Source organism: Microcaecilia unicolor, chromosome 9, assembly GCF_901765095.1.
Source record: "Microcaecilia unicolor chromosome 9, aMicUni1.1, whole genome shotgun sequence".
NCBI lineage: Eukaryota > Metazoa > Chordata > Amphibia > Gymnophiona > Siphonopidae > Microcaecilia > Microcaecilia unicolor.
In genome coordinates this window covers 114,717,392-114,745,207 of record NC_044039.1, presented here as the reverse complement: position 1 = coordinate 114,745,207, position 27,816 = coordinate 114,717,392, and the positions used below count along the sequence as shown (strand labels likewise).

Genomic DNA, 27,816 nt, shown 5'->3' with positions numbered 1-27,816 from the left:
CTTGCTCTTTATGTAGTTGCCTCATTTCTTGCTTAACTATATCTTCTGGACACCTATATCTCCTCTCCATGTGAGCTGTGGACACAGTAAACACAAGTTCAGTATTTCCGACATTTGACTCTTGAATAGTCAATCCCATCACCATACTCCAGTGGTAGAAGGTAGAAGGGGCATCCCTCTGCATGATTCACTATTATCTGTTGCCTGTACATAGGCACCGAGGAGACTTGGTAGGAGACTGTTCTATTAAGAAACATAGGTTCCTACTTTCCTTTATAGAGTACTAGTGTAATATTTTATTTATTTATTATTAGGATTTATGTACCGCCTTTTTCAAGGAATTCACTCAAGGCGGTGTACAGCAAGAATAAATCAAACATGAGCAATACACAATTACAGCAGTAAACATATTCAAATAACAATACAAAGTATGGCATAGTATACTCAATGTCAACACAACACGCAATATAACATTTTAATTGACAGTGTAGGGTATAAGCAAAGGTGAAACATATAGATAGGTAAGAGGGAGTCATGTGGTGCAATGAGCTGAGCAGCTGTGTCTAGCTGGAGCTCGAGAGCCCTCACCCTGTTAAAGCTGGAAACCGCTCCATTAACTTTAATTACTGAGGCTGTTAACCCTAATTAACTTCTATGGACAAATACCTCAATAAAACTCCAGCTGGGATGACACTTAGAGCTGCAAAAAAGGAGAAAGATAAAAGCAAGCTCCTCACCCCGGAAGCCAAGATGGCGACCGATTAGTCCTTCTCTGAGTTACAACTTGTGCAGCTAACCGAAGCAGTTGAAAAGGCTTGGAAATCTAAATGGGAAGTTTTCGACCAAAAATTGGATCAGTTTTACACAAAATTAGAGGGACTAGAGACTAGAACAGAGGACCTTGAAACAAGAGTCTCGGCTCTAGAGGATGATTCCCAGGGTTACAGCACAGACTTGCTTGTGATCAAACAGCAATTGCAGGAGCAAGCAGAAAAATTAGAAGACTTAGAAAATCGCTCTCGGCGGAATAACATCCGAATAGTGGGCCTAGCAGAAAGCATACCTGAACAAAACTTGGTGCCATGGCTGACGGATTGGCTGGCTAAGGAGCTGGCGCTTTCTGATTCCTTGGGACCTGTGGTGACAGAGAGGGCGCACAGAGTAGGCCGCAAATCAGACCTGCAAAATAGGCCGAGAGTGATAGTAGCAAAGCTGCTTAATTACCGACACAAAGTTGAAATTCTAAATGGATTCAAAATACGTCGAGCAGACTTAACCTATGAGGGACGGCATGTTTTGATGTTTCAAGATTACTCTGTGGGAGTACAAGAGCAACGGAGAAAATTTCATACCATATGCGCTAAGCTGGCGCAGAAACAAATAAGATTCACACTTCAATACCCAGCACACTTGAAAATCCATATCCAAGGGCAGTGGCGAGTTTACAAATCAGTTGCAGACGCTAAAACAGCGTTGCAAGAACACAACATTATTGAAGGAGACTGATGTGTTTAGTAAGTGCTGTTGGGCATACGAGGTTTGCATAAGTAACTATAGTGAGTGGTGAACAAATCAGAGTCCAGGGCGAGGGCTTTCTGCAAGCCAGGTGACTCTGTGCATCGCCAGGCCTCGGCCTGGAGATGGTTGGGGGTCTGAATGTGTGTTTGGGGATTGGGAGGGGAGGGGATTTGGGTTTGGGTTTTGTTATTGGTTTGATATGGAAGTTGGGGGTGGGATTTGGCATGCAGCAGGATGTTAGGTTTACTCAATTTGCTTGGACGGGTTGGAAAGGGCAGGAGGGAGAACAGAGCTGGAATGGTAAAGATGCTATGTCAACATATGCTGGCAAGAAGCCAGATACTATAAGAAGTCAACAAACACTAGTAAATGAGTTGCGTATAACATATGTCTGCTAGAATAATTTCATGGAATGTGGGTGGCATTACCTCCCCGATAAAGAGATCTAAAATCTTAGCAGCACTGAAAAGGCATAAAGCGGATATTGCATGTCTCCAGGAAACGCGCCTTACCGATCTAGAACATGCTAAATTACAGAAATTATGGGTGAGTGAGGTGTATGCGGCCTCATCCCAAGGGAGGAAAGGAGGGGTGGCAGTGTTGTTTCGGAAGGGACTCCCATACAAGGTAACCTTAATGGGTAAAGGGAGTAAAGGAGACTACATATTACTTAGATTGTGGCTGCAAGGGATGGTTTTTTTGTTGCTAGTACTATATGGCCCTAACAATTATGATCCAACTTTCTTTAAGTCCTTGGCTGGAACTTGTTTACAACACCATAATGCTAGATTGATAGTGACAGGAGATTTCAATGCGGTAATGGACCCCCGTCAGGATTGTTCCAACCCGAGGGAATCACAATATAGAGGGGCACGCTCCAAAGAGTTCCAAGCATTTAACAAGACGCTCAATTTGGTGGACCCCTGGCAGATCTTACACTATGGAGAAAGGGACTACACACATAGATCGAGGGCACATGGATCGTGCACCAGGATAGATTATATATTATTTGACCGATCCGTATTTCACCTAGTCAATACTGCCACTATAGGGACAGAAGAAATCTCGGACCATGCTCTAATATGGGTGGAGTTGAATGTTACAGCTGGCAAAGGGGGTGCGAATGGGTGGAGATACCCGGCTTACTTACACTCAGACCCACATTTAAAGAGCCATATCCACAAGAGCTGGGCAGACTATGTACGCTTCAATGGGGAGCATGCCGTAAGCCAACCCGAACTGTTTTGGTCTGCATCTAAAGCGGTATTAAGGGACGCCATTATAGCTTACTGCAGCCTCAAGAATAAGAAGAGGGCGGTGGGGATACTACAGTTAGAGCGACAACTGAGTAGGGCTAAAAGAATCTACATACACCACCCATCTAAAGCTACCTTTGAAACTTTAAAATCCACACAGGTAGCACTGAATAGTTTGTTACATAAGAAAGAGACCAGGTCAGCCCTCTATTACAAATATAAACTACAGAGATTCGGTAATAAAACTGGTAGAATGCTGAGCCATTTAATCAAGAATTGGTGGTGGGGGTCCCCGTACGATTACAATGTTAAAAGACTTAAAAGGTAGGCCCACAACGGAGAAAGAGCAGATAGGCCAGGTATTTACAGAGTATCTTGCTACCCTATATATAGCAGAGGTGCCCCCCCCCCAGAGCAGGCCATGCAAGAGTACCTACACCATGCGGGGGTTCTCCAAAATCACAGCAGAAGAGTTAGAGGCCTTGAATATGCCCTTAGGGCTGGGAGAACTACAACAGGTGATTAAGTCCCTAAAGCTGCGCTTGGCTCCAGGCCCTCCAGGAGAATATTACAAAAGTCTACCTGGGGAAGCCCTGGCAGCTCTATTAGAATATTACAATGAGGTTATAGAAATGGGACAATTTCCAAGATATGCTAACACGGCTCTCATATCGTTAATACCTAAGCCGGGTAAACCCCATGACAGGGCTGAGTCTTATAGGCCAATCTCTCTCCTCAATGTAGACATTAAAATAATAGCTAAAATGTTGGCGGAGAGGTTGGCCCAGTTCTTACCGCAGTTGATCAACGCAGAACAGGTAGGGTTTGTGAGAGGCAGGCATTCGGTACACAATGTCAGGAAACTCTTGCTGGCAATTGCAGCATGTAAACAAGATTGAGGGTCCTCCTTAGTAGTAAGTTTACACACGGAGAAGGCCTTTGACCGGGTCGGGTGGGACTTCTTGTTTCAGACCTTAGAAAGCATGGGTATAGCAGGGTGGTTCCTGCGGGCTGTTTGTAATCTATATTGCCAGCCCACGGCGAGGGTTCTTGTAAATGGCACAAGAGAGTCAGAGTTCCAAATATGTCATGGAACGAGACAGGGGTGTCCACTCTCCCCACTGCTTTTTGTTTTGTCCTTGGAGCCACTGCTGAGGATCATTGCGTCTACCCAGGATCTTGAGGGGGTCACCTTGGCAGGTCATGACATCAGGGCGTTGGCCTACGCAGATGATCTGCTGGTACTATTGAAAAACCCTACCCAGAGCTTATGCAGGCTGCTGCAGATAATTGAACAATTTGGGAAATTTTCTGGCTTAAAATTAAATTTACACAAGTCCATTGCACTTCCCATTCTACCGGACGTCAAAACATCTTGGCCTGGACAGTTTCCCTTACAGTGGGCGCAGGGCATGATTAAGTATTTAGGAGTATGTGTTCCAGCTGGTTTGTCCCAGTTATACGAGCTAAATATACAACGCTTATTAAAAGACACTGAAAAACAATTGCAGGCATGGGGATCCCTTCCACTCTCTCTCTTGGGGCAAATTGCATTGTACAACATGATTGTAGTTACAAAGTGGCTCTATGTTTTTCAAATTCTCCCGCTTTACTTAAAGAGGGGGGAGGAAAAGAAATTAATGAGGTTAATGCAAACATTTTTGTGGGGTGGGAAGAAACCCCGCATTTCCATTCCAACACTGAGTATACCGGTAGAATATGGGGGTTTGGGACTACTGAACGTGAAATATCTAATAATAGCTAGTGGCATGCGCCACATCACTGACTGGTTTCGCAGAACACAGGACCATACAAATACAGAACTGGAATTACAATTATACCCAGAAACGCACTTCAGCAGCTATTTGCACACGATGGGACTACCATTGCCCCCCCTACTGAAGCATACAGGAATAATGACATCAGCAAAAGCAACTTGGAAATGGATCTGTAAATTACACGGATTTTCTTCGAAGGTTACACCATACTTGCCAATATGCGGGAACCCTGCCTTTGCACTTGGAAGGCTATATTCGGTGTTCCGCAGGTGGAAAAGGAAAAGGATAGTATACTTGTTACAAGTACTTACCCGTGAAGGACAGATAAAGTCATTTCAGGAGCTCTGTGCTGAATACGCCCTGCCGCCCTCTGATGAGTTCTATTATGCACAGCTAAAGCATTATATACGTTCCTTGTCCTGGGAGGCGCTGGCGAAGGATGTCCAGGAAGAGTTGGCAACAGCATTCTCTTTAGAGGCACAGCAAAAAGTGCCCCTCACGTTCCATCACAGGCACATCAGGGACACAGTTACTGAACTGGACTATGCCAAGTTACTGGCTGCCTGGAAACGAGATATCCCCATGGCCCTTACATTGCCTCAGTTCAAGTCCCATGTGCTTACAATGCGCAAAACAATGAACATGACACAGCACTGGGAGCTACAATACAAATTTGCTCTTCAACTCTATATTTCTCCCAGAAGAGCCTTTCACATGGGACTCTCGCCTTGGGGAGAGTGCCTCAAATGCAGGGATCCGGGGGCCACCCTCGGGCACATGTTTTGGTCCTGCAAGGGCATAGTCCGATTTTGGAAGGAGCTAGTACAATATGTTTCTGAGATGTGGAAGGCGGGCTGGAAGTATGACTCGGCACTGCTCCTGGGCCATCCTGTTCTCATACACCCTGTCCCATCAGGATTTACCGCTTTTGTACGCAAAGCTATTGTAGTGGCTAAACAAGCAATACTCTCAGAATGGCTTACATACAACTACCCTACAGTATCGCAGTGGCATGTGCGTACAATAACGTTACTGCGGGTAGAGAGGATGGGAATTACAGACTTTAAAACGAAGACTGGAGTGCGTTTCCAACTCACTTGGACTCCCTTTTGGAATACTCTGACTCCAACTGCCAGGAGTAGACTGTTAAACTTCTAGATATTGCCTTGTACCCTGCGTTATTATGTTCATTTGATGCCATAGCAAGGGAAACAAAAAGGGGGGTGGGTGGAGGGGAAGGGAATAGGAGGGAAGGTTAAGTCCTATTTGTTGGGGTAGAAGTACTATGTGTTAGTTTAGCCACATGGGGGGAAAATATCAGACATTCATACATGATGATGTTAACTTTTCTTCTTAAGTTTTGAATAAAAATGATTGAAACATAGATAGGTAAGAGAGTAAGAAAAGTTAGAAAATAAGGTGACTAATTTTTAAAAAATTGCACATGAGATCAGAGAGATGGTTAACATAGAGATAGGGTCAGAGAGTATTTAAGTTAAATGTGAAAACTTATGCCAGCCCTAGACCTGATGTATGTGTTCATAAGTTTCAGTGATATGGGTATAACTTGCCCATCTTCAAGTCCTTACTCAAAGCCCATCTCTTCTCCCTTGCTTTTGGCGCCTAATCACCTTCCCCATTCATGATACCTACACTGACTACATAGTTTTACTACCTTTAGATTGTAAGCTCTCTTGAGTAGGGACTGTCCTTCCCCTTGTTTAAAATTGTACAGCGCTGCGTAACCCTAGCAGCGCTATAGAAATGCTAAGTAGTAGTAGTAGTATAACTTACAGTTTTCTGTAACCCATAATGGGTGTCTCTAGCATTAGCATGTTCTAATTTGTAGCACACTCTAAAAAGTTAGCATGCCTACAGGATGGCTTAGTATACAGGTCCCTGAGGCACGGACCGAGTGTATTCTATAACAACATGTATAGATTATAGAAATGCCCATGAACCGCCCATTCTACACCCATGGCCATGCCCCCTTTTCAACTGTGTGACTTGGAACTTACGCCCATCATGTTATAGAATACGCTTACCAAAAGCCACCAAAAGAGAAGATGTGGGGACTGTTAAATAATATACATAAACCATTTCTTCTGGTCATCCTATCAAAACCACAGTTACATTTGTTTGGTTTGATTTCCCCTTAGTGAATCATGCTGACATTGATCCTGTAATCCACTGGATTTAAGCATGATTGATTGGGGTGGCGAAGATACTACAGTTATTTCTTTATTAGCGATTCTTACCCTACAAGGCCAAGCTAATTGATCCATAGTTTCCATTTCCCTCTCTTGTGCAGAGGGACTATATCCACCTGTCTCTAGGTCCATGAAACCACAACTTACCTGATATGAATTGGTGTTCGAGCCACATTGCTGTATTTTACGCATTGAGATCAAGCGAAGGTGGAATTTGAAATTAAAAGCCCACCACCTATTGTACTGCTAAAAATGTAGCTGTTTTGGCTCACACAACAGCTATTGTCAAGTGATTGCCAAGTACTTTGCTAAAATATTCCTAAATATACAGCAATTACGATTAAATATAGTACTTATCAGCCAATTAGCAATTATCACCTTGAATAAATCTAATGTATTGTTAACAGTTGTCAAGCTGAATTATCAGTTTTTCAAGTACACGTACTTGTACAAAATTAAAAGGTTTTCTAGGCGAGAGATTTAATTGGAAACATAAATGTAATCTCAAGGGAGAAATCCTAATTTAACAAAGACTTCCACTGTTTAATTCTCATTCATTATACTAGAGTTGAAGTTCTGCATACAACCAGCAGCATCCATATTTGAGGGAGCTCTAAAAAGTATTGACTATTTGGGGTCTTTGAGGGTTGGGATATATTTTATTCAGTGGAATAAGTTGAAATTAAGGGGGCAATTCTATAATTGAGCACCAAAATGTAGGTGTCTCAATGCCATGTGCTGAGCCCTAATTAGGTAATGGCATCTGGGTTTCCAGATGCTGTTATAGAATTCTAATGTAAGTCAATATTGGTGCGGCTACATTTTGACATACCTGCTTATACTATATCAATAGCAGGCATAATAGGGGTACCTAAGTGCTACAGACTATCCCCTGGATTCTGTATAGGTTGCCCAAATATGGTGTGGATCCCAGATCTGCATATAAACTAATTAGTCAATTAGGTGCTGACAATCAATTATTGGAGTTAATGAGCACTTAATTGGCAGTAATTAGCAACATAGTAACATAGTAAATGACTGCAAAGACCTGTACGGTTTATCCAGTCTGCCCAACAAGATAAACTTATTTTATGTGGTATATGATACTGTACACCCGAGTTTGATTTGTCCATGCCATTCTCAGGGCACAGACCATAGAAGTCTGCCCAGCACTGTTCTTGTACTAAGTTCTGAAGCTAACGTCGAAAACTCTTAAAATTTACACTCCAGGCCATCCATACCTATTCAGTCACAATCAGGGAGTAGATCGTAGAAGTCTGCCCAGCACCAGTTTTGCTTCCCAATTACTGGCATCGCCACCTAATCTCTGCTAAGATTCCATGGATCCATTCCTTCTAAACAGTATTCCTTTGTGTTTATTCCACGCATGTTTGAATTCCATTACCGTTTTCATCTGCACCACCTCCAGCGGGAGGGCATTCCACATATCCACCATCCTCTCTGTGAAAAAATACTTTCTGACATTACTCCTGAGTCTGCCCCCCTTCAACCTCAATTCATGTTTTTTAGTTCTATTGCCTTCCCATCTCCGAAAAAGGTATGTTTGCAGATTAACACCTTTCAAATATTTGAATGTCTATCATGTTACCTCTGTTTCTCCTTTCCTCCAAGGTATACATATTCAGGTCATCAAGGCTCTCCTCGTACGGTTTGCAACGCAAATCCCATACCATTTTTGTAGCTTTTCTTTGCACTACTTCCAGTTTTTTTATATCTTTAGCAAGATGCAGCCTCCAAAACTGAATACAATACTCCAAGTGGGGCCTCACCAATGACTTGTAGAGAGGCATCAACACCTCCTTTCTTCTGCTGGTTATACCCCTCTCTATGCAGCCTAGCATCCTTCTGGCCACCTTGTCACATTGTTTCTTCACCGTTAGATCCTCAGACACCAACACTCCAAGGTCTCTCTCCTGAGTCAAGCTTACTAATCTCTCCCCTCCTATCCGGTATCTCTCTTTCGGGTTTCTTCACCCTAAGTGCATCACTCTACACTTGTTGGCATTAAATTTTAACTCTCAAAAAAGTATAGAAACCTAGTTCATTTATCAAATGCGTGTGTGTGTGTGTGTGTGTGTGTGTGTGTGTATATATATATATATATATATATATATATATATATATATATATATATATATATATATACATATGTGATAGTGCTCAGTACCGGGTGCATATCATTGAGCAAGTAGATAACTTGTTAAATAGCACCTATGCCCACCATCATTGCACTTTATGTCCCTACCTCCCTACCACTTGTTTTTGTTTTTGGGTTAATCACAGACCTCTCCGTTGCGATATAACATTAAAGATTTTTATATATCAGTGAGAAACCTCTCCATTATGCTATAACATTAAAAACTTATTGTATCTCTAGAAATTCAACTTATCTTTTAGGGGCGTGCTGTCTCAAGTTCTCTTTTGTAGTTCCAGTTGGTGGGTTGTGGCTCAAGCTGCCATTCCTTTTTTCTTTGCTTTTTAAATGGTCCCCAGTTCCATCTGTGAATAATATAGTGCTACACGCTGTGCTCTGTATCTTGGTTCTCACACTCCCGTTCCCTACATGCTCACATGTTTCGCTATACACATCTTCAGGGGAACAATTAAACCATAATAAATTTTTTATATTTTTTAAATTTTAAAATTTAACAAATTAAATTTTTTAATGATCCTGTGGTGTAGACCATGTTACAGCCTGCTCCAGCTCGGTCAGACGCCGACACATGCGCACGTGTCAGCGTCTGACCGAGCTGGAGCAGGCTGTAACGCATATAGTGAAACATGTGAGCATGTGGGGAACAGGAGTGTGAGAACCAAGATAGAGAGCACAGTGTGAGATGGAGGTGGAAGGAGGTAACCCGAGTAAACTAGGAGGAGTTGGTTCCCACATAGCAGAGGAAAGCATGGAGTTAAGTTTTTGATCCTTTCCCTTCTCTCTACTTTGACTTAAAGATTTTGTAGAAGCCTTTTGTTTAAGACTGTAGCAGGGGGGTCAGTGTGAGAAGGTAAACACTGACAGGGAGGTGGCTGCCCAGCCCAGGTGAAGGCAGGAAAGCGCCAGGGCTATATTTTTCCTGTTTGGACCAGTGGCGTAGCTACGTGGGGCCTGAGGGGGCCTGGCCCCCGTAGATTTCAGTGGGGACCCCCCCTCCCGGCGAACCCGCCCCCACTGCCGCCTACCTTCCATTTTGCTGGCGGGGGACCCCACTCCCCGCCAGCTGACGTCCTCTCCCGTAGAACGCAGCGGCACTGGCAGAGAAAAGTCTTCTTCCTTGCATGCTGACATCCTGCACGTACTCAGAGAACAGAACTGTTCTCTGAGTCTGACGTCCTGCACGTACAACGTGCAGGACGTCAGCATGCAAGGAAGAAGACTTTTCTCTGCCAGACAGTGCCACTGCGTTCTATGGGAGAGGATGTCGGCTAGTGGGGAGTGGGGTCCCCCGCCAGCAAAACGGAAGGCAGGCGGCGGCGGGGGAGTGTTCGCGGCGGGAGGGGGGTCGGCAGAGACGGGGGGGTGACAATGGCGGCGGCAGGGGGGGGCTAAAATGTGCCCCCTCCCCGCGAGCTGTGGACCCCCCTCCCACGCAAGTCTGGCTACGCCCCTGGTTTGGACTGTGACATTATTTGTGCTATTGCGGCTTCTAGAGCCAGATTTTGGAGCTATGTTAACCGATTAGTGCTGAATATCAGCTTAATTGGTAAAGTTACCGTGGTCAAAAGTGAAACTGGATATTCAGAGCCGGTCACCAGATACGGGCCGGCACTGAACTTCCAGTCTGAGCGCTGGTGTCAGGCAGTCACCGCACAGCCTGATGCTGGCTGAATATCGGAGAGACTGTTTCTGTAACATCTCCAGGCCTGGCTGACCCACAGAATAGAAGATCTAAGCACCGAACCCAGGTCCTCTACATGGCAGTAGTGCCACTGAGCCAGCTGGCTGGTCCATCAATAAATACTGATTTTACTGACTCATGCATGTACTGATATATGGCTGCAAATCTGAATGTCTCCAGAACGTGTTCTAGCCATCTTCTTCCACTGACAGAGGTTTTATGTTCAGGCTTCCCTGTATTCTGTTTTCCTCCCTTGTCAGTATTTTTTGCTTAACCCAAGCCCTGAGTTCTAATGGAATACTGGGCTTTTCAGGGGTTCTATTGCAGGCAACAGACCACTGTCTATTATTTTAGCTAGGCTGTCTGGCAACAGCTTGATCAAAAGCTTGATGGACTATAACAACTGGGCGATGGAGTCACAGCTGTTGCTAGCTTTGAGTGAATTGGGCAGTTGACAGTGGGTTCAGCAGCAGCACTGTGAGACATGCCAGACTTAAACAGCCTCCTCAGTGTCCTGTTGCACAACAGAGCTTCACCCTAACAACAAGTTCTCGATCAAGCTAGTGCCAGCCAGCCAGCCTGGCTAACATAATAGACAGATTTAGAGAAGTTATTATGGTTTATGTTTTGAATGACACTTGTTATATTGGTCTTTATGGACGCAGTAGGGCTCATTTTCAAAGCACTTAGGCTTACAAAGTTCCATAGGTTGCTACGGAACTTTGTAAGTCTAAGTGCTTTGAAAATACGCCTTCGTATACATTTTAAATACATGGATGGTAATTTAATAACTTAAACCTGAAGTCCGAAAAGGCACTTATTTCCAACCTAGTTTATAAAGACTCATGGGTGCCTATGAATCTGCAGTGGTTGCCTTATGTAATGGGGCTGAGGGTCACCCCTCAGGCAGGTAAATGATCAATTTATAGTGTCTATGGCCAAATGTACTCCTTTCCCCCACTTATCTTCAACTCACGGCACAGACTATTACAGGCTCCCCTCAAGTTAGTGAGCTCACTATAGTGGATAGCAAAAGAGTTATCACTGGAAACCATGCTGTCTTTAATATAAAAAGTTTGATTAAGGGACACTCTGGCATTTAACAAGTATGTACCATATAGGAATACTAAAATGTAAAAGGCAAGGTTAAATTGTTTGCAACATCAATCATAACACTTCAGTTAAAGAAGTGCATTGAGATATGTTACTGATTATCTATTATTTTGTAAGTTGCTGAAGGCATTTCTATTTGATCAATCCCTCACCTGCACTTGTTAGTTCCTGAACATGTTTGGTATCTTGTTTTGGTTATAGTACAGAGGTAATTTTTTTTTTAATTGTCCATTTCTTGTGTATGCTCACATTACTTGCATTGTACTCTAGTAATTGTTTCCTGTTAGCCATATAGAACCCAAACTTATGTCTCAAATAAATAAATAAATAAATATTGAAAGGTTGCTTTGGTGGAACTTAACTCACTTCCAACTGTCGCATCTTTTATACCTCTAGCAACAGCAAAGATAGTACGCTAAACTCCTACAGGAGGTAGATTGTGAGCCTCTGGTATCTTTCTCTCTTAGGTGGTGAAGAGTTACTATACGCATATCCCAAGGGTATTTGTATGTTTTTTCTGCTCCGAGTGCTGTAAACCTGCCTTGTTAGCAGGTTAGGGATATGCCCTAGGGTTGGTAAATTAATCCACTGACATTTTTAGGAAGTTGGCACTCCAATTCCACTGCTTTCAGATTTCAATCCCTTCCCCATTTGGGATTTAGTTGTCGGCAGCTTCAATCTTTGTTCTTCTCTGATTATGGTTTAGGATCCAGTCTCCCCGTTACCAGACCTTCTACCTTAGAACACACTGTGCCTCAGAGAGACAGATGTGGATCAGAATAACCTCTCTGAACAGTTCAAAGCAGGTAGAAAACACTTAAATTTACTCCTTAAGGTGCCAGTGGACAACTTATTAACAGAATGATAGCCTTATTACTTCTCCTGCTCCTCCCTTAATTTCTGGAGCAGGCAGCTAAGAATCTGGTGGGCCCCAGGGTGAGGTTCTCCACTTACTGCTCCTCTTTATTCTTTTTAGCTGGACTCCCTCTAGGGGAGGAAGGATATGGCTCCTCCCCTGTTGGTAGGTTTTATAATTCCCTCCAAAAACTCACAGTAGAATCCAATTGGATCAGAATCTATGAATGTACCTTCTCCTGTTTCACTCTGGCATCTGTTTTCTGGATCAAGAGACAGAATGTTCTGTCTGCAATGTCAATGACAAAACAATTTTGGTAGCCTGCTACATGTCTTTAGAATATACTAGGGGCAAAATGGCAGAAATTGCTCCTAGACTAAAGCTGTGGACATTTACACATGTATGTAAAGTACATGTATACATATATATTTTATAAACACTGTAAAGCACATTAACTGTGATTCTGTCTGCACTCTGCCCAAACTCCGTCCTTGAACATACCTACACATGAGTCACATAAAAGAACATGCTATTTTAGCTCCTTATAGAATTGGGGGTAATTCTATAAGGAGCCATCTAGATTTAGGTGGCAAGAATATGCTGCTTAAATGCCAGTATTCTAGTCATTTATGTGCATATGTGGACATGTGCACATGTACATGACAATACTCCGGCTATACATTATTCTATAAGTACACACCAATCTTTGAAGCTTTAGATAATTCATAGCATCACGTATGTGTGGCAACTGGTGAAAGGAGGTGAGATGATGCTCTCCAACAGTTGGTCAAGCTATACTGGTTCCAGTAGCAGAACAGATAAATTTCAAATAGTTAGTGTTTGCATTTTTTTGCACACTCAAACACTATTTTGCCTAGTTGATATGTCTGTTACCCTAAAAGACCTTTACATTCTGCTGAGGATTGCCTGTTGGCTAGTTCTCCAAAGTAGATTGTTTGCCAGATGCATTAGAGAGTTTCTGTAAGAGTATCCTTGTGAGTCAAATGTTCAGTCTGTTTTAAAGAGGATGAAAACCTTTTAATCGCAAAGGCAGAGTCTAGAATTTAATTTTATGGGAATTGGCTTCCTTTGGGTCAGTGGTCTTAGTATTGATTTATTTTAAATTGTTTCATTTGTTTATTATTTTTCATCTGTGCTTCAATCGATCATGTGTCCAGGGAGATGGTAGATATGATTATATAAATAAATGCCTGGTCAATATTTAAACACCGTGGTCAGCATTTTTAAAAATGCTAGCAATGGCATCTAAATATCTTACATATATTTGGTGCTGCTGTCTGTAGAAGTGGTGATGTTCAATATGCATACACAGCTGTGAGAACTGCTATTATACGGATATCTGAGGACATTTAGGCCTTATCCAGATAGGTATACAGATAAATTTAGGACAGCCTTTTTTATTCATACAGCTAAGTGGATAGGGGCTGAATATTGCAGTCTATCTGTACACTTAGGTGGAATGTCCATGCTCGGCCCTCACTCTGCCCTGGCAATTCAATAACTGAATGCCTCCAGTTAGGCGACAGGAGGGCATGCAATAGGAACTCATTCTAAAATGGAACCTAGGATATCAACTCACCTAAAATTTTGGCACTTTCACTTATGTGAACCATAGAGCTGGTTATGTGCATGCACCTAAGTGTAGCAGGGACACGTGTAGTTTACAGTACTCTTTCAACTACATGCGTAAGTGGCAGCCTTGCCTATGTTCCACCCCTATATACAGCTTCTTGCAAATATGTGTTGTATAAGTTAAACAGATATTTGCAGAATAGCACTTTGGGTGCCATACTATGTAAATATGAATGCTTAAGTTATAGAATTGTCTTTATAGGGCTGGGGCAGTCTGTAAAAAATTCCAGTGGCTCTATCACTATAGGACTGCTGAAAATTCACAGGAGGTTTATATATTTAGTGGCTGCTGCTAAATGTAGAAATACTTTTGAATATTCAGTCCTCTGCGTATATTTGATGGAGACAGTGCCATATAAATAGTTTACCTGGGAATATCTGAAGCAGCACTGTCTACACAGTCTAAAGTACATGTGTATATTTTTAGCTACTGAGTGAAGGCAAACTTTCATCCCAGGAAAATTTAGCCAGGTAACTGCTTAATTACTGGGGCAAGTTTGTTTGAAAATTGACCCCTTACTGCCTTCACCCTGTGTATATAATTTCAGAGGCACCATAGAAAACTGAACATTGTTTTGTATTGCTTCTTTCATTTATAAAGCAATGCAACAATTAAATATTGAAAATCTCACTCTTTGGACTTCAGTTTTACCCTTTGGGATGGTCCATTCTTGGCATTTCTGAAGGTGATAATGGGGGGGGGGGGGGGGGGGGGGAGGGGAGAGTGAACATGGAGAAAGAAGATAATTGTCGTCATGGGGTGGATGGGGAGACAGAGGGCCATTCTCGAGCCAGGATGTGTGGGTCTACTGAGAATCATTGATGCTGGGAACTGCACCCCTCTAGGGTTACCCCTACAGAACAGCTAAGGATACCTTCTCTATAGGATGTGCACTACCCTTAGTAGTAGAGATGGCATGTGTGACTGATGTGCATTCTTTACTCTCATTTTGTCATGAGTATTGATCTACAGTTATTTACTTTTGTGTATACTTATCATGAATGAGAAAGGTAATTTGCATTGTAATAATAATCTTGTTTCAATAAACTGGCTAGAAACTTGCTTATAGAAATATTTTAGCTATAATTTAAACAAATGATTATCTTTACATTCTTGCTGTTTTATTTTCTCTAGGAGGAAAAGGCTTCAGATACTCGACTGTTTTTACTTTTGTAATTTGCCAGGTGGGCTTCCTCATCAGCCTAAAATCCTCCTATGTGTAAAGCTTATTGATTTTTATTATTTTTTCAAATTTTTAAATTATTTCTTGTGCAATTCCTTCTCAAAACTTTCAAAATTTATAAATAATTTTCATAAGGACACCATAGTCACTTAGCTTTGTTAATGTGCCATTAGCATTAGTTTGATCAGGAGAGTGCCTCCATTTCGCTGCTCCTTCAGGAGACAAACCGTGCCGCACAACTTCCTCCATGTCCTGCAGAAAGTAAATCAGACTCTATGAGCTTATGGACCTTTTACCCATTGGAAATAGAAAAAGTAACTCTAAGTTTTCTTACCCTAGTTGATTACTTTGAATGTCTCTTAATGTTGCCTCTTTAAAGATGGTGAATGCTGTTTTTGAAAAGGACACTGGCTCTCCTTAACCAATCAATTGTCTTCTATTACCTACCTCATCTTTCTGAGGGGTCCTTATGAAAATTATTTATGGATTTTGAAAGTTTTGAGAAGGAATTACACAAGAAATAATTGAGAAAATTTATAAAAATCAATAAGCTTTACACATAGGAGGTTTTTAGGCTGATGATTAAGCCTGCCTGGCAAATTACAAAAGTAAAAACAGCTGAGCATCTGAAGCCTTTTCCTCCTAGAGAAAATAAAATAGCAAGAAAATAAAGATAATCACTTGTTTAAATTATAATTGAAATAATAATAATGAAATAATTTACTATAATATTGTTTAGCAGCCAAAATGATGACTTGAACCAACGGCATCTGCAACTTCCTTTTCTTATTTCTCTTTGTTGTGTTAAAAATTAGGCAAAATCACAACAAATAGGCTCCAGTGACCATTACTGGCTCAAGGATGTAGTTCATTTTCTTATTGCAAATGTAGTGGCAACACCTACTGACAGATCCATATATCTTTGTTAACAGTTGCTATGTGAAGTTACACCTACCGCCAGATTATATATATGGCACCAAGAAGTATGCACCCAAATCAGCGCACAAAAAATAATTGAGTAACAAGCCAATTAACATCAATAATTGGGTGCTAGCAGTCATTTGTTGATGTTAATTGACACTCCTTAAAAATTGTGCATGCATTTGGACGCATGCTATTCTATAAGGCATGGCTCCTAACTCTACTAGCATGTAACTCAAACGGGGGGGTGTGGCATGAGAGTGCCAAAAAGTTGTGCGCAGCAGGGGCGTAGCCAGACTTTGGCGGGAGGGGGGTCCAGAGCCCGAGGTGAGGGATACATTTTAGCTCCCCCAAGCACCGCTGACCCCCACACCATTGCCGACACCCCCCCTGCCATTGCCAATTTTGCCCCCCGCTGCCGACACTCTCGACCCCCCCCTCCCGCTGCCAATCCACCGTCACCTACCTTTGCTGGCGGGGGACCCCAACCCCTGCCAGCCGAGGTCCTCTTCTTCTCGCAAAAGGCTTCCTTCTGTTTCTGATGTCCTGCACGTTGTACATGCAGGATGTGGACAGCTTTTATAATTGGCTTAATACTTTAGATCCAAATTTGAGATTCCAGATGAATCATGATGATCAATGCATACCTTTTTTGGATATTAACATCAGTATTAAAGATAATAAATTTGTGACTGACATCTATAGAAAACCGACAGATGTCAACAAATTTTTGAATTATGGTAGTTGTCACAGTTGATCTTTGAAGAAGAACTTACCATATAGGGCATTCGTTTCATACACGGTATCTTCAATAAAGTTTTTGTTGGATATTATACTGATCTGCTAGTTTGTTTTCCACGTTGGATTTTGCAGATCGGTTGCCTTGTTGTTTTCTAAGATGTGTACTTTTACATGATCCGTGCGTAGGTATGTTCAGGCCAGAGTTAAAAAAAATGCATAGGTAGTTTATAAAATTTGTAGATACACCCATACTTCACCCATATATGTGTGCATCTGCTTCTATGTAGGTATAAATGTATACAGGCTAATTTTACAAAGACAGATGGGGCCCTTTTATTAAAGTGTGGTAAAGACTTGTGGCTACCTCATAGTGTTTGCCTAGATTACCGAATAGGAGCTTCAAAGCCTCTGCTTTAGCTGTTGGTGGCATTCACAGCGTCTGTCCATGCAATAAAAACAGAGAAAATACATTTACCCTCGAATTCTATAAATGGCAACTACAGTTAGGCCTGCAAATACGCGCCCAGTTATAGAATAGGGTCAGTAATGCACGCAACATCATTATCTGATTGCTGCTAAATTGGTACTTAATTGGAGCTAAGTACCAATAATTGATGTTAACCAGCACTAATTGGCACTAATTTGCAGTTGTGGGTGTAACTGACTTATACCCCTATTCTGTAAACTGGGCGCGCAACTTCTCTTTCCACAACTGCAAAGAGGGGTGTGGCCATGGGTGGGTCAGGGGTGTCCCCACAAATTAGACACCGTGTTCTAGAATACTTGTATTTGCAAACTCAGTTGGCATCAGTTGGGCACTAGCATTTCCACTAGCTTTTGGCAGGCGTAAGTACTCATGGCCAAAGTTAGGTGTGGAAAGCATGTCAAGCTACTATTCTGTAAAGGACTCTCAGCGTGGAGCATCTTGTAGTGAATGATAGCTTAGCGTGAATCATCCTGGTGCCTAACTTTGGGTGACATTTACTGAATCTACTCCTTAGTGCTCATGAAGTGTATGACAGATAACATGGATGCATTTAACACCACCTATTCAAGTGGCATTAAGTGAGCTGCATTATCTGCTGTAGTAACAGTTCATGCACAGTAAGTTCCCATAACTGCTAAGTAGAATCCATGTCCATTCCCTACTCATTTCTCACCCTAGTCCATGCATTCAACAAGCCCTGCCCACAGTGGCGTTCCTAGGGGGGGGGGGGCGGTGGGTGCGGTCCACCCTGGGTGCATGCCGCCGGGGGGGGGGGGGTGCCATGTGCGCCTGTCCGTCGTTCGTTCCATGCTCCCTGTGCCCTGGAACAGGTTACTTCCTGTTCCGGGGCAGAGGGGGAGCATGGAACGAACGAAGGACAGGCACGCGCGGCACCCCCCCCCCCGGCGTGCACCCGGGGGGTTCTTTCGTGAGGGGTGTCCTTTCGCCCGGGGGGGGGGGGGTCGCGCTGCATCAAGGGGGGGGCGTGGCGCATCGGCGATCCGCCCTGGGTGTCAGCCCCCCTAGGAACGCCACTGCCTGCCCAAACTATGCCCCTTTGCAGTCTGCATAGAGTGCAAATTTATACATGTAAATACCAGTTTCCAAATTCAGATTTTACACATATATGTGATCTCTATATATAAATGCCCTATTTACATGTATAAATCGTGACTGTCAGCGGCATAATCGGAAAAAGAAGGACGCCCATCTTCTGACACAAATTGGGAGATGGGAGTCCTTCTCTCAGGGTCGCCCAAATCGCCCCCTCTGTGGCTTCTAAAATGAGAACAATTATGTTCCACTATCCTATGGTATCTCCAGGACACAGTTTTCAGGAGAGAAACAAATAAGCGTGCAGCTAAACATGCACAGTCAAGTGAACTGCTTTGATTAAGACCTTTTTTCTTTCTCGCCACAGGACATATGCGAAGATATCTCAGACCACGTCGAGCAGATCCATGCTCTACTGGAGACTGAGTTCTCTCTCAAGCTGTTGTCCTGTTCTGTCAATGTGATAGTCGACATCCACACAGTTCAGCTACTCTGGCATCAGCTGCGAGTCTCCGTGCTAGTCCTGAGGGAACGCATCCTACAGGGACTGCAGGACACCAACGGAAACTACACCAGGCAGACAGACATCCTGCAAGCGTTTTCTGAGGAGACACAGGAAGTATGGCATACTAGCTAGGCAAAAGAAGTGCCACTTGACCTTTATAGGAGCAGTATTAACAATGTCTCATGTTCATTAATGGGAACATATCTGCATGTATGGTGAAAAGTGACAAAATTTTCCAGGCATCCCTTTCAAAATAAATAAATAAAATGAAAGAGCGTTTGCAAATGCATTGTGAGATGCAATTTTACTGGGAGTTTCCTATTTCATCCCCAAATTTTCATTTAATTTCATTAAATTTTATGTTGATAAAAATGGCCTCGATATTCAAAAAAGTCAAATCCCTAAATTTAGGCTCCTAAATATGTGCCTATTTTTCAGTAAACCTTAGGAGCTTCTGAAAATTCACCTAAATTTAGGTGTTTAGGGAGGGATTCTGTTTAGGTCGCCCAAAGTTAGGCACTCAAGATCTGCGTGCAAAGTGTATTGGCTGATAACAGTCAATAATGAGCATTAATGGGCATTTAATTGGCAGTCAATAGGAGTTATACACAATTCTGTCCTATGCCCTATTCTATAACATACATGCCTAATTTTCACAGCGCACTACTCCAAAAGGCATGGTAATGGGAGGGGCATGGGTGAGTCAGGAGCATTCCTAGAATTTAGGTGTGGTGTTATAGAACACCTACATTTCCTTACCTATCTGCCATTGTTTGGGTGTGAGCATTTAGACCAGCTTTGGCAGGTGTAAATGCTCACACCCAAAGTTAAGTGAGAAATGCATGTTAAGCTAATATTCTATAAAGGCTGTTCTGCATGTAACGACCTTTAATTCATGCTGAGCACAGATCATCCCGGCATCTAACTTTGGGTGACCTATACAGAACCCCCCACCCCTCCCTTAAGAGTTATGCTTATAAATGTAGGCCTGCCATTGAGTTACTTAAATTTATGAGTCAAATTTAAGCGCCAAGTGCTGAAAATCAGTGCCAAAGTCTGAACTTTTCCCCCCTGCCCTAGATGTGGCCTTGCTGCCACTCATTTTTAGGCACCTAAGTCTAAAAGCCTAAATTTGTATACATAAATTTAGATACTCAGCCCTAGTAAATGTTCAAAGAGGCTAATTTGGGTGCCCAAGGTGCCTGTTTATTAAATTATACTAAGCAGTTAGAACTAGATTCAGTAAATGACACTCAAATTTGGGCACTGAAAAAAATCAGCACAGAGCATTATTCTATAAATGGTGCTCTGAGTTTTGCACCTTTTATAGACTAGAGCTTAGAGCCGATTTCCATGCGGAGCTTTGGCGTGAGGATTTGTATCAACTGAAACCTTGTATAAATTCTGGCACATAAGTTAGGCGCAGATCCCTGGTATTCAGTAATACTGTGTACATCTTTAGTCAATGCCCATGATCTGCCTATCCCCTCCCATGGTCACACCCCCTTTTGAGTTGTGTGCTATAAGATTTGAGCGTGAATCTTTATAGAGTAATGCTTAGCAATATTTGTGTGCAGATCCAGATTGTTGCCAATTAACACTAAAATTGATAGCATCCAATTAATGGCACTAATTCACTCATTAATTGCACGCACATCTCAGAATAGTGCACAGTTTAGCATGTGTAAAATTGTGTGCCATTTATAGAATCTGGGGGTTAGTGCACAAATTAGTGTATGTTGTTAGCACATGAGGTGATAAATAGTGCACTGGCATGACATTTTTTGCTTATTAATGCACTAAACCACATGCCATATTAAAGGACGATGACTGGATGAGTTATGGTGAGAAAATGGGAGTAGACTGCACATTGCACTAGCACAAGGTACTTTACTGTATGCTAAATATCATTTGTGCACTGAGTACAGATGCATTTACTGCCTCTTTGATAGGAGGTGGTAAACACATTTGTACTAATAGCCAAAACACTTAGGACTAGATTCTATAAATGGCGCTTAAAAAATCAGTGGTGAAAAAACCCCCCCATGCTTAGCACTATTCTATAAACCTCTCCTAAAGTTAGGCATGGTTTATAGAATATGCAACTAAAATTTAGGCGCAACCATTTACACCAACTAAAACCTGGTGTAAATGCCCGCACCTAATCTGGGCGCAGATCAGGCGTATTCTAATAACAGTGCACATAATTTATAGGAACGCCCATGACCTATCCATGCCCCTCCCGTGGCCACGCCCCCTTTTGTGATCAGCACATTAGAATTTACTTTCACCACTTTACAGAATACATTCATAAATTTGTGCACATAAATTATGATTAGTGCAGATAATTGCTTGTTAGTGGCCAATCATTGGTGCTGATTAGCTTCTTAAGCAATTAGATTGTATATGCAAATTGGCTATGCACGCTGGTTTGCATGTGCAACTGTAGTCGCCATTTATAAACTTCGGAGCTTAATGCATGGTGAAGAATAGCTCACAGCCTTTGCACTTACCATATTACCATACTTTTGAAAACAGACCACTAAGTCTGAGGTGCCCTTTTACTAAGCTGTGTTAGGCGCTAACTGTGCCTACCACAGCAAAAATGGCTTAACAAGGAACGCGCTAAAGCGTTCTATGTTAGTTTGACCATGTGCACACTCTAACCATGTGCTAATTTTTTGTTTTTTTGAGGGGGCATGTCAGAGAGTGGGTGTTCCTGTGCTAACCAGTTAGTGCTTCTATATTCCGCACGCAAATCGGTTAGCGCACAGCTAACACAGGTGCCTTTTCCACCCACAAAATAGGTGCTGTCACAGTAATTTTTAAAAATGGCCGAGTGCTAATGACAAAATTAGCGCATGGCCAGAAATGAAAATAACAGAAAAAAAGCATTTTTTTTGCTCCAATAAAAATTGCCTTAGTGAGCAGGAAAGAGGGTACTACTCTAAGGCCGTTTCTTACCGTAGCTTAGTACAAGGACCCCAAAATTAGGAGTACAAATCTTTTAAATATCAGCTACTAGGAGGGTACTTCTCTAACAGTGGTTCTGTCTGTAGATGCCAAGAAGGTGCCTATTTGGAGCCTATTCTATTAAAACAGTAGGTGATCACTTTTTTTTACTGAATACTGTAGCAGGGCAAATCTGCATATATATTTTATGCGCAGCCACTTACATCAGACGTAGAGCTTATTTAAATGGTTGTGCCTAGACTGCCCAAAAGCACGCACAAATTATAGCTTTCTGTAATTTATGTGTGTAATTGTGCACCCTGCCCAAAGAATGGCCAGACTCTGCCCATGTGTATGCTCTAACCTTCTCAAACTTCACACCATCACATTTAGGTGCCCGATTATAGAATAGCGTGTACCCAGGATTATTAGCACTTATTCAGGTATGTGTGCGCATACACACTTAAGTATATAAGTACATAACCATTGCCATGCTGGGACAGACCAAGGGTCCATCAAACCCAGCACCCTGTCACCGACAGCGGTCAAAAGAACAAGCAATTTGTCCCACCCATTCTAGAAATACTGTATTATTCCCTCGTCCATTCAATAACATTCTATGGCTTTTTCCTCCAGGAAGCCGTCCAACCCTTTTTGAAGTCTGCTAAGTTAACCACCTTAACCACCTTTTCCGGCAGTGAATTCCAGAGTTTAACTACTCGTTGAGTGAAGAAAAATTCTGGTTATACACATGTGTTCATGGCCCCTGAAAATAGACTCACTATGATAGAATTACCCTTAATGGGCTAGATTCAATAAATGGTGCCAAAAAGATCCATACTAAACTAGTATTCTATAAAGGGCATTCTGTGCTGAGCACCATTTATAGAATACTAGCTTAGCGCAGATTTCATGCTTAACTTTAGGCACCAGCATTTGATGACGCCTGGTGTAAATGCTGGCGCCCTTTTTTGGGGAGTTGGACACGCGAATCATAGTATTCTATAACATTGCATCTAACTTCTAGGAATGCCCCCGATCTGCCCATACCCCTCCCATGGCCATTCCCCTTTTGAGTTGCGCGCTAGAAAAGTTAGGTTAGCTAGGGCAGACGTGCATGCAAATACAAATTGTTGCCAATTAACTTCAATTATTGATTTTTAATGCCTCTTTAACTAATTAATTTGCAAATGCATTTGTCCTGGGCGCCTAACTTTGGGCAACCTGTATAGAATCTGAGGGAATGTGTAGAAATAGACATTTTTCACAATTGTCCATGATGGACAAAAGTTTACATTTTGGCTTTTATACTAGCTGTTCTTTTTTTATGTTGTATGCATTGCCACATTTTGACAAATTACACAACTTTCTACTCCAGAATAATATATCACAATCCTGTAATACGCTGCTGTGCATAACCCATTGTGGTGTGGTAGAAACAGTAATAAATATTGATAATGTGACTTCATTTATGACCTTCAACAAAGATGTGGATTCATCAAATGAATACCATAAAATAATATGGTTATAATAACTGCATTGTTTGCACTGATAACTGGAATATCTGGTGTGAGGGTTGGAAAATGTCAAATTCTTCACAAACCTCTGCTACCACTTGAGTAAACACTGATCCAACTTTTATGCACTTGCTTCTGGAAAGATTTTTGGCGGTGCTTCAGTAGCAACACTGGAAGGAGCCCAAGTCAGTGACATTTTATAAACTGAGCTAAGCTGTACAAATGGGGATTTGGCTGATTTATTTGCCTATTCACTGGGTTTTCTGCCAACCTAGAAGTGTTGTCTACAACAAAAATTGGTCTCCTAAAGCAAAATGTAGCTTTCCAGCAGCAATAGAAAATAGGATAGAACTGGTCAGTCCTGCTTAGTAATGTTTATGTTTATTAAATTTTATGTGCCACTTTCTTGTAAAGAAAATAAGGTAGTGTACACTCTAAATGAAATTGAGAAAGGAACTTCATTAGTCAGATAGTACAATAATGACAGAAAGGAGATGTAAGGATGAAGAGATAGTGAAATAGATAAAAGGAACAGGTCCCAGGACTGCTACAACCCCTCACGGCTAGTGTCCCCATATGCTTGGGTGAAAAGATGGGTCTTTAAGGCAGATTTGAATCTTGCATAAGAGGATGTGCTCTGCAGTTTTGGTGGGAGAGAGTGCCAAAGCATAGGACTAAAAAAGAAATCATGATTATTATTATGCTATATTTACAATGGCATTTCTTTAACCTGTTTCAGGACCGGCTTGACTCTTTGACTGAAGTGGATGACTCGGGGCAGTTGACCATCAAATGCTCTCAGAATTACCTGTCATTAGACTGTGGTATCACTGCATTTGAACTGTCAGACTACAGTCCCAGTGAGGATCTGCTGGGTGGCTTGGGCGACACGACCTCCAGTTGCACAAATGCAAAACCATTGGACTCCTTAAGCTGCAGTGCTATGGAAAAGGACTTCCCAGAGCTTGACAGGAGTGTGGGATTGCTGAGTGTTACCACAGATCCTGCTGCCTCAGAAAGTAGGGGAATCGATTCACTACCTTCATCAGAAAGTAAGGGTGAGAGTCATGGCAGTACGACCACACCAGTTCCAACAGGACTTTCATGCTCATCTCCTCCTGGAATGTTTTCTGGTGGTAAAAATGTGCATGCCTCAGGTGATACATTGGAAGAAAATGAGCCTGTCTCTGAGTTAGTGAATCACGACTGCCATGCAACACAGAAACCCATTGATACAAGAGGTAAGCTGCATCCTCATTGGGAAAATTCAATTCCTAAAAGGCCAATCAGGGACTGCTTTAACTATAATGAGGATTCACCCACACAGCCTACGCTACCAAAAAGAGGCCTATTTTTAGAAGAGGGCAAAGAGGTGTTTCCTGATGATATCCAGGCCAACAGTACATCCAATCACTTGTCTTCCCTTATATTAAAGAATGACCTCAGCAGGAGCACTCCTTCGCTGATGGATCACCTAGACAGGTCCAAACTGTGCTTGTCCTTAGAGTCCTCCTATTGTAGCAGTCCTTCTGTTGTAAGCCAATCTTATGATTGTTTATTTAAAATGGAAGAAAAAAAATTAGACTATATAATCAAAAACTCTCATAAAAACAGTACTGTAAATCCTAGTAGGTCTGATGGCCTTCATCCAAAAGAAAAACGAAGGCATAAAAAATCACGTGATGCTCCTGAGGCGAATCTGGATCAGACTTCAGGTGTGTCTAAAACAATTTCACCAAAGCAAGAGGGCAAAAGATGGACAACAGCCGTGGAAAATGGAATCTCTTCAGGTACCTCCGAGTCCATGGAGGAAACAGACTCTGCCTCTATGGTTTTTAATCAGGCAAGTCCAAGTTCCCAAATTCAGAGTAATACAGACTCATCTTTGCCACCATATACTCTGAAGAAGTGGTCTTCTACTGGCTCAGGAACTATAAAAGCCTCTACTTCTGCACTTTCAGATAGTAAAAACAAAAAGGGCTCCTCTTCTTCAAGTTATGCGAGCTCTAATGAGAAAAATAACAGGGCCTGGTATGGCTCAGATGAATATTTAGCACTTCCATCTCATCTTAGACAGACAGAAGTGTTGGCGCAGAAGTTAGAAAACCTAGCAAAGATGGTGCCTCAGAATCCTTTGGGAGAGACCATTCAGAATATTGATGACTGGGAGCTTTCAGAAATGAATTCAGACTCTGAAATGTACCCTATTTTTCCAATTAACAAGAAGCACAAACGCTTGGGTCGAGTTTCTCCAAGTTCCTCAAGCGACATAGCACCATCATTAGATGACAGTATTGAGTCTGGCCCTCTAAGTGACATTCTTTCTGATGATGATTTGTTTGTGCCAGTGTCTTCCACTAAAAAACACCCAGCAGAGAAACTGGAGAGATCCTTGCAAGATCAGCTTTCTGAGATGAGTGAGAAATCCAGCATAAGTAAATCTGCTTTAATTCAGCAACTGATGCAAGATATTCAACAGCAGGAGAACTATGAAGCTATTTGGGAAAAAATTGAGGTAAGTTTACCACACATCTCATATGAAGCTATTATAATAGCATGAAGTTAATATGACAAGCAAAAAGCAAGGCATGCCAAAGTAATTAGATAAATGCTATGACATAATAGACTGACCAAAATTTCAGTTCAACAATAGAACCTTCTGCAGGCAGGAGTCTGATATTGTGTTATGTCAACTTTTAGTTTATTAACTTTGATGTACCTAACCATTTGCAGGTTCGATTTTGGAAAGATTATATGACTTTCAGCACTTGTTCAGAACTCCCACTGTATGACACTTCTGAACTGGTATGAAGGTTGACTTCAACCAGGCTTTTGAGCTGTGATCTAACGATTATGATCAAGAATTTTAAAAGAATGAACATTGTATGAGAAGGTAGCCAGATGATGAGTTGGTTTCTTTCTGCTCTAATCAAGCATTTGAAGTTTTCAGTATAATTCAGTTCATGCTGTGAGAAATGTGTTCTCTAAAAGCTGAAATATGCAACAAGATATGGTATGGGGTCATATTGCCAAGTTTGTTAAAACACAAGTACCACACCAAGGAGATCCTCTTTAACCATGCAGGCAAAGGAAAATGATCTTCCAGGAGCACATCACTTGACTTCAGTCCCACAGTTCAAGCATCTCTTGACACAAAGCGATGGGCAGGCTGGAGAACAGCTTACCATCTGGTGAGCTGCTGCACCCAGATGTCACTGCTGTTTATTCACAACTAAAAACAGGTACAAAGGTATTAGGTGTCGTGGATCAGTCCTTAAGGCACACTTAGTCCCATCAGGTTTTCAGGATATCCACAATGAATATGCATGAGATAGATTTGCATGCACTGCCTTCTTGGTATGTAAATCTATCTCATGCATTTTCATTGTGGATATTGTGAAAACCTGATGGGACTAGGTGTGCCTCAAGGACTAGATTGAGAAGCACTGCTTAGGTGAACCTTCAGCTTCTGTTTCCTCTACCAAGAATCTGCTAAACTCAACAATCATGATGAATTCACCATACCACTCTCAGAATGATTCTGAGAAAATGCGTAAATGGACATCATACTTTTAAATAGTGAACTCTGTTTTGTATCTAACCTCTTGACCATACAGCCATGCAAAAAATATATCATGCTGGGCTCTCCATATGACTAAAGGATTATGGATTTGATATACCACCTTTCAAGGTTCAAGTTTATTTATAAATTTACTATCCCGCTCATTTAAATGATGTCTGAACGGCTTACATGCTTAAATATAAAGTAGAGTAAGAAAATAATAGAGTTTTGGAAATCGGATGGGGTAGAACTACAGTTTTCATATAGGATAGAAGAGGGGGTGAAAGGAAAGGAGGTCTGAGACTGATTTGAGCCGTCCAACAGACTTCATCTCCATGGATTTTTCTACTGGGCTTAGGAGTTTAAAATTAATCTGAAAACATTCTTTTTTCCAAAGTTTTGAAGTGATGTCTGTTGGCGTAGGGACTGGGGTAATTTGTTCCAGTGTTCTGGGCCTTGAACTGAAAAGATGGTTTTCCTAGTGTGTTAATGGATGACTTCTCGGAAGGATGGGATTACCAGTAAGTTTTGAAATGATGAACGCAATATTCTAGTGTTTGAGTATAGGGTTAGCGTGTGAGAAAGATAAGATGGTTCGCCTGACTGGTGAATTTTGAAAACCAAGAGTAAGACTTCAATGAAGCAATGGGAGC

General features: G+C 41.9%; 1 protein-coding gene across 1 annotated transcript in view; it reads left to right on the top strand.

Annotated features, from left to right (window-relative positions):
- AKAP6 (A-kinase anchoring protein 6) overlaps nt 1-27,816 on the top strand; it is a 698,126-nt gene that overhangs the window by 56,208 nt on the left and 614,102 nt on the right. Inside the window, exons 2-3 of the mRNA XM_030214549.1 lie at nt 18,995-19,246; nt 24,341-26,116. Of these exons, the coding sequence (XP_030070409.1) occupies nt 18,995-19,246; nt 24,341-26,116 (2,028 nt within the window). The remainder of the gene's footprint in view (nt 1-18,994; nt 19,247-24,340; nt 26,117-27,816) is intronic.